Source organism: Balaenoptera physalus (assembly GCF_965194825.1).
Source record: "Balaenoptera physalus genome assembly, chromosome: 16".
Taxonomy (NCBI): Eukaryota; Metazoa; Chordata; class Mammalia; order Artiodactyla; family Balaenopteridae; genus Balaenoptera; species Balaenoptera physalus.
Window position 1 is genome coordinate 21,505,183 of NC_138898.1, and position 13,095 is coordinate 21,518,277.

At 47.9% G+C, this 13,095-nt stretch overlaps 1 protein-coding gene and 1 long non-coding RNA gene across 2 annotated transcripts in view; one reads left to right on the forward strand and one right to left on the reverse strand.

Moving 5' to 3' along the window:
- The window catches only part of LOC309645273 (bactericidal permeability-increasing protein-like), a 34,344-nt gene extending 21,791 nt beyond the window's left edge, over positions 1-12,553 (reverse strand). The window contains exons 1-6 of the mRNA XM_082430215.1: positions 10,520-12,553; positions 7,860-8,059; positions 5,262-5,376; positions 3,862-3,990; positions 2,211-2,372; positions 609-672 (exon numbers count right to left, since the gene is read on the reverse strand). Of these exons, the coding sequence (XP_082286341.1) occupies positions 609-672; positions 2,211-2,372; positions 3,862-3,990; positions 5,262-5,376; positions 7,860-8,059; positions 10,520-10,590 (741 nt within the window). The 5' untranslated portion in view covers positions 10,591-12,553. The remainder of the gene's footprint in view (positions 1-608; positions 673-2,210; positions 2,373-3,861; positions 3,991-5,261; positions 5,377-7,859; positions 8,060-10,519) is intronic.
- Positions 1-13,095, forward strand: part of LOC309645412 — a 280,748-nt gene that overhangs the window by 178,276 nt on the left and 89,377 nt on the right. The gene's annotated exons all lie outside the window — the stretch shown is intronic.

Below are 13,095 nucleotides of genomic sequence, written 5' to 3' on the forward strand. Positions count from 1 at the left end.
TGGCACATATATACAAGGGAACTCAGCCATAAAAAGGAACGAAATTGAGTTATTTGTAGTGAGGTGGATGGACCTAGAGTCTGTCATACAGAGTGAAGTAGGTCAGAAGGAGAAAAACAAATAACACACATATGTGGAATCTAAAAAAATGGTGCTGATGAACCTAGTTGCAGGGCAGGAATAAAGACGCAGACATAGAGAACGGACTTGAGGACACAGGGGGCGAAGGGGAAGCTCTGACGAAGTGCGAGAGTAGCACTGACATATATACGCTACCAAATGTAAAATGAATGGCTAGTGGGAAGCTGCTGCACAGCACAGGGAGATCAGCTCGACGCTTTGTGATGACCTAGAGGGGTGGGATAGGGAGGCTGGGAGGGAGGCTTGAGAGGGAGGGGATATGGGGACACATGTATACATATAGCTGATTCACTTTGTTGTACAGCAGAAACTAACACAACACTGTAAAGCAATTATACACCAATAAAGATATATATTAAAAAAAGAGGTCTGGGTGAGAGCAGAAGTGTCCGGCGATGCGTGAGGTATGTGGACACAGAAGGCCCCACCCGCTCTGACAGGAGGTGAGACTCTTGAGCCCCTCATACCTTGCGGTTCATGCTGTTTCGGAGCGAAGACTCGATTTTTTTGTGGAAGAGTTGGATCAGCCACCTGGAGATTGACACGTGGGGACACGCATGAGGCTTCCCAGGTGTCCCTGGGATGCATTCCGAAGGCTGCCTCATCTGGGAAGCCTTCCTCCCTTTTCCAAATAAACCTAAACTCCCTCATCCCTGGGCTCCAACTCTGTACACCCCCATCAGACAATTCTTCCCCTGTGTGCAGTGACCTGTTTCTGAGGTTATTTCTTCAATAGGTGCACGGCTGGACCCCCATCCCATCTCAGCCTCATTCCTCACCACTCCCTCTCTCTGTACTCCAGCCACACTGCTTTGCCGTATCCTCCTGTGTCCTGTGCTTCCTCTCACCATAGGGCCTTTGCACATGCTGTTCGCTCTGCTTAAAACACCCATTGTCCCCAAGTTAATTAACTCCTACTTATTCTTTTCATCTCAACTGAAATGTCATTTCATCAAAGAAAATGAAATGGCCAGCCCCCAGACTAGGTCAGATCCTCCAGTTCTATGTGTTCATCGCACTTTGTACCTCTTTTTCTCAGTTGTTATAGCCTTTTGTAATTCTTTGGGAGCCATTCATTAATGTAATGATTTGATTAATATTTGTCTTCCCCACAGGCTGGAAGCTTCAAAAGAGCGGGGACTGTGTAGCTAAAACTCTGGGGCCAGCAAGTCCTGGGCTGAATCCCAATACTTTCTCAATACTCACTAGGTATGAAAACTCAGGTTATTTCCTATTCTTTCTGTGCCTTGATCTTCTCCTCTGAATATGGGGTAATAATTGACTAACTGCACAGAGTCATTGTGTGGATTGAATGAGACAAGGAACATGCTTGAAACAGTGCCAGGCATGCAGTAAGCCTCCAATCGCTGTTAGCAAGGCCAAAATTTTTAGTGACCACTGCTATTTCCTGAGTACAATGCACAAGCCTGGTGCATAGCAGATTCTTAGTCGATATTCGTTGGATGGATGGAGAGATGAATGCTTGCAGGCTTGTGGTAAGGATTGTATAACTTGGTGCACTTAAAGTGTTTAGTGCACAGCCTGGAGCATAATAAGTGCTCAGTAAAGTTTGCTGAATGAATATTGAATGAGCAAGTGACTCTTCAAGGCAGGGATGTTGTGTGTTCCATCTGTAGACCCCTGTCCCCTTACACCTGAGGCCTGGCATAGAAGTGGCATTTGGGATGTGTTTTCTGAATACAAGAATAATTAGGACAGGGACTGCCCTGGTTGGCACAGTGGTTAAGAATCCACCGTGCCAATACAGGGGACACGGGTTTGAGCCCTGGTCCGGGAAGATCTCACATGCCGCGGAGCAAGTAAGCCCGTGCACCACAACTACTGAAGTCCGCGCGCCTAGAGCCCGTGCTCTGCAACAAGGGAAGCCACCGCAATGAGAAACCCGCGCACCGCAGCTGAGTAGCCCCCGCTCGCTGCAACTAGAGAAAGCCCATGCGCAGCAACGAAGACCCAACGCAGCCAAAAATAAATAAATAAATTTATAAAAAGAAAAGAATAACTAGGACAATCCTGTCCCTCCTCCCATCCACAGCCCCAGGAGATCATACCCCAGGCTGCTGCGCGAGATGCGTACACGGACACTGTTGATGTGGCTGCTGCAGCTGGAGCAGGCGACGGTGGCGTGGCCCGAGGTGGGGTCATAACCCAGCTTGAGAGTAGCCAAAATGGAGATGCCCTCCACACTCAGGTCAAAGTTGCCGCTGACTTTGCTGAAGGGAAACAGAAAGAAAAGACTTGGAGCAAGCATTTTCTTCTCGCTGCCATTCAGACTTCACACCAATGCTGGAAGGCAGGTTTTGCTATTATCTCCACTCTGGGTGAGGAGATGGAGTTCAGAGAGGGAAGGCAGCTTGCCCAAGGTCACACAGCAGCTGAGTGAAAGAGCCAGGATTCCAACCTGAAGTTTGAACCCATGTCTGCCTGGCAGAACCCTGCTCTTACCCACTGCCTCAGCCTCTGCCTGTGTGCTGTGTGGCACTGAGAGTGTTTCTCAACCTCTCTGAGCTTCAGTTTCCTTACCCAGACCCTGGACCAGCAGTGGGTCACCAACTTTGCCACTAGAAAGCTGAGTTTGGGGGACCAATGACTTTAATAAATGCCCTCATTCATTAAATGGGGTTAATAACTCCTCCCTCAGGGATGAAATGAGTTTGGGATAAGACAGTGGGTGTGAATGTAGTTTGTCAACTCTTCTATAATGTGAGGAAGCATTGTTATTATTTTGTGTGTGTGTGTGATCAGTAAGTGAAATGATAGATGTGAAAGAGCCCAAGTGAAGAATTAAGCAATTCTTGTTGTGGGGAATGGACAGACCCAGCAGTCCTTGTAACGGAAGGCAGACTCACGCCCCTCTCCTCACCAAAGTGTCTGTTTTCTCCCTGGATTCACCACAAAGGAGAAGTTGATAAACTGACAGGTCAGTCTGAGCCACTGTCACTGCTGCACAGAGTCACTGCAGTGAGAGCCCAATATTTAGATTCAGAGCTGTAGTTTGGATGATCTGCCCCAATTTTCACCCCTCCCTGCATCCATACCCTCACCATTGCCTATCTTGGGGGGATATGTGTGTATTTCCATGTTCTTGACCTTGGACTTGACCACATGACTTGCTTTGGCCAATGGCATATGAATAGAAGTGACCATGGGCCAGTTCAGTCCCCCCCAGGCCTTAAGGGGACCTGCATGTTTCTGGTTGCCCTTTTTGCACCTCCACCATCACTAAGAATATGCTCTGGGTAGCCCACTGGTCCAGGGAGGAGGAGGAGATACATGTATAGCAGGGCTACCTCAGCTGAGGTCAACCTACAATCAGGGAACCCCAGCCAACACATAGATATGTAAGTGATGATATATGACTTGTTTTAGGTCACTGAATTTCGGTCACTGATGGTTTGTTACAGAGCGATAGCTAACTGATAAAGGGGTAAACTAAAGGTCCCACTTAGCCTTCCATCCTAAGCCACATGCACCAACTCAGCCTTGCCCATGCCCTGCATTGAGATGTGGGAAAATTCTCAGCTATTAACCAAGGGTTATGTTGAAAATTCTTTTGTGAAAAGTTCCCCCAGGAACTCTGAGGGGGCAAATGGTAATGAACCAGGCAAAAATTGGGCATTCGTGAGACCTTGGCTCTCATCTCCTCCAAATATCACCAAGAGCTCACCCACACACTCAACAACACTGAGCTTGGAAACGCACATGAAACTCTTTCGTGCCTTCCATTTTCCACTCATCTTGATACTGGCATCTTTGATGGAGAGAGCAAGGCCTTGATTGGGCAACGGTCTTATCTGGGAATTGGGAAGCTTGAATCCATGAATAACCAAGCTGCAAAGAAGAAATGATCAGTTAGTCTCTAAGTGTCCCCACAAGGACTCAGTCAATGGTCAGTACAGACTCATTCCCCTCCATCCTGGCCCTTTACCCCAGTTATTCCAAAAGAACCCAGAAGTTATGAGAGCAGCCTGGGGAACTCTGTGACTAGGCTTTGAAGTCAGACAAATCTGCATTTGAACCCTGCTCTTCAGTTTACTATTGTGTGACCCTGGGCACATCACTTGATCATCCTGAGCCTCAGTTTCCTCATGTTGTAAAATGAGCACAGTAACCTCTGTCTTGAAGGGTGTGTGATGATCAGTGAAGATAACAAATGTTATCCCAGTGACTACAAGTTCTGTAAAGGGTGGAATGTGTCTGCCTTTTTTTCACTATTGTAGCGTAGCCTGATGAGTCAGACACATAGTAGGTGCTCAAAAATATTTGTTGAATGAGTGAATGCATAAAATTCTTTAGAGGACATTTATGGATTTTTCTCCCCAGCACCCGCAACCCTCTCTTGTGATAACAGAACTGCCATTTTACTTTGGAGGAACCCTTCCCCACATCTAGTCCTTGTTGCTCCAAAGAAAGTTGACTTCACCGCCATCTTCAGGGGGTGGAGCTTGAGACTTCAGCACAAGCTCATTCGTGTCTTCTATCCCCCTGACCACAGTGATTGGTCCAGGAGTGTGTACATAACCTAAGACGGACCAATCAGAGTGAATCTTAGGAGTTTTGCTTGAGCTGTAAGGAGAAGGTGCCCTCCTCCCACAGGGCTGGGAGTGCTGCGAAGATGCTGGTGGCTGCTTCGCGGGGAGGCCCTACCCAAGAATTAGCCCTCCCGAGGGACGCGGTGCTGAGAGGTGGCAGGAGAGAAACAGGGTTCAGTGACATTTGAGCCTTCCTTCAAGCTGAACCTGAAGCCAGACAATTCCAGGGACTTGTGAGCCAATACCTTCTGGTTTAGGCCATTTTGAATTAGGTTTTCTGTCCTTGAAACCTCACCCCCACCCCTAATCCTAATTAACATGTGGGCTTGGCACAGAGTTTGGGGGTTCGTGACATCCCTGCAGGAGTCATGGTGAGTGCCTGAAAGACCGTTTGTGTGGTTTCCTCCACATGCAGCTTGGGGGATTGGCTCCCCTCGGGATGGTGTAAACATTAGCTTTGGGATCCTAATGTCTCTGAGTTTAGGAGTCAGTGGCTCTGTGAGTCTAGGTCTTGGTGGCCCCAACACACTACAGTCCAGCACACTGAGGACTGAGCTTGACGGACCTTACCTGTAGAAGCTGTACTTCCCTTTCCCAAGGTGCTTCACCTTAAAGCTTCCGGAGAGAGTGGGAATTGTGATCTTCTCCAACTCCTTCTGCAGAGTAGCCACTCCCTGCTGGCAGGCTGAGGGGAAAGAGCGGAGTCAGTGGTCAGAGGTGTGCAGTCTGTTCATGGCAGGGACGTTGGGAATGGAAAGATCTAAAGCAGGGCTCAAGCTAAGGTTTTTGTCAAGGGCCCCAGAGCAAATATTTTCTGCTTTGTGGGTCTTACTGTCTCTGTCACAACCACTCAGCTTTGCTTTTATTGCACAAAAGCAGCCGTAGACAATACGTCAATGAGTAGGTACGGTTGTGTTCCAATAACACTTTATTGATGGACACTGAAATTTGAATTTCGTATCATTTTCACATGGTGTGAGATAGGATTCTTCTTTTGATTTTTTCCAGCTGTAAAAGCCATGCTTAGTTCCTGGGCCATGCAAAAACATGTGTTGGTCCAGATTTGGCCTATAGGCTGTCATTTGCCAACCCCTAGTTTAAAATATCACCCCCTCCAAATACCAGTCATGCATCCTGCGGGTGTTATTGAACATCTGCTCTGTGCTCTGCCCTCACAGATACTCTATCTCTCTGGCTTTTGGACTCTCTCGCCACAGGACCTTTGCATGTACCATTCCTGTTGCCTAGGAAACCCTTTCCTCTCATCTTCACCTGGTTGCTCTAGTCATCACTTCCTCTAGGAACTTTCTCTGACTCATCAGATGAGAGCGAGCCCCCTTGTTATCATTCTCATGATGCTGTGGGCATCTCTTTTGGAGCTCCCATTGCCGTTTGTAATTATGCATTTATTCATGTGACTTTTTTATTACTATCTCTCTTCCCTACTAGATGTAAGCCCCCCAAGCTCAGTGGTAGATGTCACAGATGTCCCCTATCTTTACCACAGTGACTGGAACTTAATACCTGTTGGAGGAATAAATGAATGAATGTTCCAGGGTCAGGAATTCTGCCATCAGTTGTTACGTGGTTAACAGCATCGAAAAACCAGTTAAAAGGCAAACACGTTAAATGAGAAGAGAAGTAGTAGGATGAGGGATCCCAGGAGCCAGTTAGGAAGTAGTAAGAATAATAATAGTAATAATAATAATAACAGTTATCAAGCTCTTACTCTGTTCCAGGCACAGTTCTGGGCTCTATACACGTATTAAGTTACTGAATCTGAACAATCCTGGGTAGTAGGTCCTGTTACAACTCCCAGTTCACAGATGAGGAAGCTGAGACTCAGAAAGGTGACCACACAGCTGGCAGGTGATGGAGGCAGGATTTGAATCCAGGCCTTCTGGTCCCAGAGCCTGTGCCTTGGGATAGGCCTTCTGGGGGTTCAAAAGTAAACAATGCATAGATTGTCACTGCCCGGAGGGAAAAGAAAATGTGGGATGGCCACGATCTGTGGGTCTGCAGCGGCCAGGTCTTGAAGGGTCTCTAATGCCAAGCCCAAGACATCCACTGAGGGCACTAGGGAACCACTGAACAGTGTAAGTAAAGAGGGGGAATGAGCAGCTTTGCTGTATTTCACAACTCTCACATGGGGTGTGAGTAGAAGGGAGAACCGAGGCTGCTGTGACAGAACATGAAGACTTCCGGGCTTAAAGGCCGAGCCCAAGCCTCTGCTCTCTGGAAGACTTCAGGACCACCCCAGCTCTGGGTATAGAGCAGCGACATAATCCTTTCTCCTAGCTCATGGGGAACCTTCCGTCTGCACCCCTGGGATTCAGAAGTGTCCTGCCTGGGCTGGGGTAGGAATTCAGGGGTGGGATACCAGGTCCCTTTGGTCCTGTCCTGATTCCCCAGGGGTCCACCACGGCTGTGGTTCTGCCTTCTGGGTCTGATTTCTCTGGCACTGGCTGTCCCCCACTGTTCTGCAGTTCATCTCTCTGCCACTGAGAGGCAGCATTGAGCAGCCCCACCCTGGTACATCTGACAAGACCAGAGCTCAGATCCAGGCTGCCCTCTTCCCAGTCCCTCCTCCAAGTTTGTCTGCTCATCTGTAAAGGTCGCTAGTAACAGTACGTCCTTTCAGCGCAGTGCCTGGCACCGATCTGAGCAGGTCAGGGGGCTGCCTCATGCCAGTCTCTCCTCTGTCTGGGCCTGGATGCGTGGCCTGGGGGACCCTCTCTGGGTCACCCAGATGGCTAGTGTGCACAATATGGCTGCCAAGCCCCTGCCCTGGGGGAGGGCCTCCCCACACTGAAGACCGAGCCAGGGACCCTGAGACAAAAATCGGGACTGAGAACCAGCTTGGAAGGAAGTGAAAGGCCTAGAAGCCCGAGTTGGGTATTGCATAGAGGGAGGGGACCGTGAGGGACCTGAGCACTGGACTCGGGGTCCTCCAGGCCAGGGCTCCAACCCCAGCGCTGCCGCTTCCCAGCCCTGTGACCTTGGGCAGCTCACCTTACCTCAGCTTCTTCATATTAACACAGGGGTAAGAGGGCCTCCTTGGAGGAGCTGTGAGCAGGCCATACACTGGATTTAAAGGGCTGCACACAGCAGGTGCTCAATCAGTGCTCCTCAGAGGTTGGAGGGGAGAAAAGGAAGGCATCCAATTACCGTAGTCCAGGCCCTTCTGGGTGATCCTGGCCACGACGCCGGGGTTGGTGGTCGCTGTCACAGCTGTGCCCAGGGCAGCCAGCACCACCAGGGTCGCCCACCTCCACGTGTCATCAGGGCCCCTGGCCATGTCTTCGTCCTGCAGAGCTGCCAAAACCTCGAGGCCTTGGAGGGGAACCCGGGACCTATAAATGAGGCAACTGGGGAAGCACAAGTCAGTGGAATGTAGAAAAGAGGAAGGAACACGAGCAGGGGCGGGAGAGGGGGTGGACGGCTGCCTGCCTGCGGTCCCCCACCATGGTGGGGGCCACAGCCCCAGGGCAGCCAGCAGTGGAGCCCGGGAGCCCTGTGTCTGTGTGTGCGGTGTGGTATGCTGTGTGTGTATGTATGTGTGGTGTAGTGTGTGGTGTGTGTAGGTTGAGACTTCTGGCTCTGGGCATCATTCTCCTCTCTAAGCACCCCTTCTCCCTCCCTGAACCCTCACCCCAATCCCTTTATCTAAGGACTTCCTGGAAGCTGGGTGGTAGGTACATCAGTGTTCATTATATTTTTCTTTTCTTTTTTTTTAATGCTTTATTGAGGTATAGTTGACAAAATTGTATACAGTTGGCCCTTGAACAACACAAGTTTGAACTGCGCAGGTGCACTTATGTGGGGATTTTCTTCAATAAATACATAACTACAGTACTACACCATCTGTGGTTGGTTGAATCCACAGATGTGGAACCTCGGATATGGTGGAACCGCGTATATGGAGGGCCGACTCTAAGTTATACGTGGATTTTCAGCTGCTGTTGCGGGGGTCAGTGCCCCAACCTCTGCATTGTTCAAGGGTCTAGTGTACATTTAAAGGGTACCAAGGTGATAATTCGATAAATGTGTGTATTGTCAAGTGACTGTCACAGCCACGCTAGTTAACTCATCCATCACCTCACGTAGTTATCATTCTGTGTGTGTAGTGAGAAGGTTGAAGATTTACTCTCTTAGCAAATCCCAAGTGTGCAATAGAGTACTCTTAGCTATAGTCACCATGCTGTGCATTAGATCCCCAGAACTCATTCATTTTATAACTGAAAATTATATTTGTCTTTCTACTTTTGATTTCCTTGATGTTTTCCATAGTAAAACATTTAAGGAAACAGAACCTTTAGCATTTTCTTGTCCTGAGAGGCAAAAATGGTAATAATTAAATGCTTGAATTTTGGAGTCTGGTATCTTAACTGTGGTTTTAAATCTCAACTCTGCCACTCTGTGGTGGTTTGACCTTGGTCAAGCCCCTTAACCTCTCTGAACCTCAATTTCCTCTCTGTAAAGTGGGGATAAACAGAATACCCTCCCTCCCTGGGTTTTTGTGAAGACATAAAGGGCTTTAAACCACGTAAAGCACCTAGCACAACACCCCTGCATGATAAGCCCACAAATGGTAGCTATTAATGTCACTCTGGCTTTAAAAGTAATCCATGTTCATTGACCAAAATTTGAGAAAGAACCAAAAAAATAAAAATTACCTGCAATCCCTAATTCCAGAGAGGACAAGCAGAAGTGTATTTTAGAGTATTTCTCTCCCCTCTCCCCTCTTTTGGTAAGTGTAGATAGAGTGTGTTTTTCAACAAAGAAATACGGGATCACGCTGGTCAGTTCTGTAAAGTTCCCTTTTTTCAATGAATAGTATGTAGTGTTCTGTCTCCTTCTACCTGCACTGCACGGTATTTCATTGCTTCTTCATCCCACAGTTTTCTTCACCAAGCTTCTGTTTTTATTCCTTTTTACCGCTTCCTTTGACAGATGTGGAACCTGAGGGTTCGAGAGGGGAAGTGTTCTTCCCACAGTCACGCAGCTAGCTGCTAGCAGAGCTGGGATTCAAACGCAGATGCATCCCACACCATCCTGAGTCCTTCAGTGTCTTGGGGGTTGAGGGGGGCGGTGACCAGCACACCCTCCCCATCTCCACACCAGCTTTCCAGAAGGATCTCTGTCTGCTCGGCCCCTGCCCCTCCCTTTGCAGCAGCCTCAGGCCCAGTGTGGGCGGGAATCCCGCTGGGCAGCCGCACCATCTCCATGGTGATTAGAGGAGGGGCGGGGCTGCAGAGGGGGAGGAAGGCTTCTCTGCCGCTGAGTCCTCATCAGCCCCCTGGCGCCCTGTCTCCCCGACTCTAATTTCATGAAAGCCTAATGAAGCCCATTGAGCCAGGAGGACATGAGACCTCCTGAGTTTTTTTTTTCTTTCTTTCTTCTCTTCCTCTGTATCTAAAAGGGTCTCCCTTCCTGCCCCAACCCGCCACAACAAGAATCCTTCTGGCTTGCTTAAGAATGAAAACAGTGACCATGTACAGAGCATCTACTATGTGGCAGACACTTTACATATATTGTCTCCAAGCCTAAAAACAACCTGTGAGGGTGGGATATTATTCTCCATTTTGGAGTTGAGGAAACTGAGTCACAGAGCAATTATGTCCCTATCAAGGTCACACTGCCTTTCATGGAGAGAAGAATTCTCCCCTCTACCTTTCCAAGAGGACTTGTCACCCTGGGTCCTCACCCTAGCTCTACCTTCCTGGGCCCCCAGACTCACATGTCTGTATCTGTACAAGGAAGATAGACGCCAAAACACATAGATCCATGACTTGTCAGAAAATTAGATTTTTGAAGAGTTATCTTACACAGTTTTGAACACCTGCAGCTCTAACTGCCCCAAATTCCTGAGTCCCCTGGGTCCAGGCAGATGTTGCATCTGTGAGGGTGTCAGACAGGAAAGAAGGATTAAGAGGAAACTCACATGACGATGACTTACACTGCCACTACATCAGAATCTTAAAACCAACAGGCAAGTTTTTGAAGCAGCCAGCCCCACACTGGCTTCCCTCTGATGCTCGTGTTCAGTCAAATCCAGATGAGTCCATCAGCGACCCTCTGGCCTCCTTTTCAGCTCTGCCACTGGCCATGGAGGTGTCCTACTGCTTCAGGCCTGACTCTCTACACGGTATGAGTGACAATGTCTTCAACCCAAGGAACAGAAATCCCCAGCTCACGTTGGCTTCAACAATAAACACAAATAATATCTCAGAGACCAAGTCCAGAGAGAGGGCAGGTTTGAGGTTCTGATTAATTCAACAGCTAACAGGACTTCCCAGAGGTCCAGTGGCTAAGACTCTGTGCTTCCACTGAAGGGGGTGTGGGTTGGATCCCTGGTTGGGGAACTAAGATCCCACATGCCGTGCAGCCAAGAAAAACAAAAACAAACAAATTTGCAATAAAAATGGGAATTAAAAAAAAAAATTCAACAGCTAACAGATATGTACCATCTCTCCACACCTGTCTGCTCTGCCATCCTAGTGTCTCAGATTTACCCTCACACTAGCTTCTTTCATGGTTGTGTGAAATCAAATTCACATTTAATGGCAAGACAAGAGAATTTAAACGTAAAAAATTTTCTCTGCCCTTTGGCCTCCTCTCTCCCCTCTACTGTGCATTGTGCATCCGCGTTAGGCATTGACCAAAACTTCGCCGTTGGCAGAAATACCTGCTCAACCCTAAAGAGTAAAATACTCCTAGCATCACCAAGACAACTCCTTAAACATAACATTCCTTGTTGATCTTGTAAGGGGATCACATGGCCCATCACCTTGTACTTGCATATCTGGATTGTGTAAAATGTCAATAATACGTCATCTAATGTACAGCCCTCTGTCTCAAAAAACTTATGTAACTGTGTTTTGACTTCTGATGGGTGGAACAGTTCTCAGAGCTTTCTGAGATGCTGTTCCTGGGCTTTTTTTATGTTTTTTCATTTTGTTTTGTTTTGTTTTAGACTGAAACAATACAAGCTTTATTCAGTGGCCAGAGGATGGAGAAGCAGGAACTAAGTTCACAGATTAACTTCTCTGGTTCCTGGGTTATAATCCTCAATTTGGCGTGAATAAAATGTTTCATTTCTTTCTTAGAGCTACTGATTAATTTTTCATTGACAGTTGCAAGATGGTTGCAGCAGCTCCAGCCATTGCATCTAAACGGCTTCTTCCAATGTCTCCTCCTCCTTTTCCTCCTCTTCTTCTTCTTCCTCCTCTTTTTTTGGTCTTTTTATCATTATTGTAAAATACTTCAAACATATAGATAAGAATAGACTACCCAGGTTTATAAAATCTTAACATTATGCCATATTTACTTCTTATAGTTTCTTTTAGTTCTATGAATTGTAATGCATGTATAGCTGTGTGTATGTAACCAGGATCACAATAAGAATATAGAAAAATTCTGTCATCCACTCAAATTCTCTCCTGCTATACCAACTCAACATGGCTTAAATCATAGGAAAATATATTACCTCAGCAGGAGTTTAGAGGTGGGATGGGTCAAGAGTGGTTAATTCGGGGGCTGGCTCTGTCCACCTTTCTAATCCGTGCTCCTTATGATGTCGAGTTTTTCCAGAGGAAAGTCCATTGGGCTTGGAGCCCTGGGTTCATAGTTCCAGCCAGGCTACTTGCTCTAGTCAAGTTATTTGACCCTTCTGAAATTTGGGTTCCTCATTTAAATATGGGGAAACAATGCCCATCATGGGGATTGTTCTGAGGATTAAATGAGATAATAGGTGTGGATCAATTTGCATAGAGAAGGTGCTCAACAAAGAGTCATAACTTAACCTTCACGGCTAGCTGGCTGGAGAGTCCTGGAGCCCCCAGGAAAACACACTAGGGGCACAACATACTGAGTGCTCGGTCCTCGGGTCTTTGGGTTTGGGCTGGACGTGTGCAGAGGGAGAGGAATCCAGGGATCCCATGGCCTCTGTGAGCCGCCACTCCTCGGCCAGGCGCTCTGGGGAGAAACACCCACTCCCAGCACAGCAAGGCAGTTAGGAGCGGGAGCTGAAACCTTACTGATCTGGGTGCAAATTCCAGCTTGCCACTTACTCACTCTGTGAGTTTGACCTTGTCACTTAACCTTGCTGAACCTGTTTCCTCATTTGTCCCCACACTCCATCCTCAGGGGCAGCTCTTCATCAGGCCTCGATGCTCAGGTGTTACCATGAGGTCATCCTTGCGGTCAGTGGAGGCCCCATAAACTTCTCCCTCCCTCTCAGCCCCTGATCCTCCAGCTCTTTCCCACTTGGTCCCAACTTCTCTGTGTGTCTGGCTTCTGGTGTATGTTGTCAGTTATTTTCTGATCTTGGATTGGGGATGCAGGAACAGGAAGGGGCTCGTGGTGGGTCCGAGGGGTGGAGGGGAGGAGAAGAATAGGACCT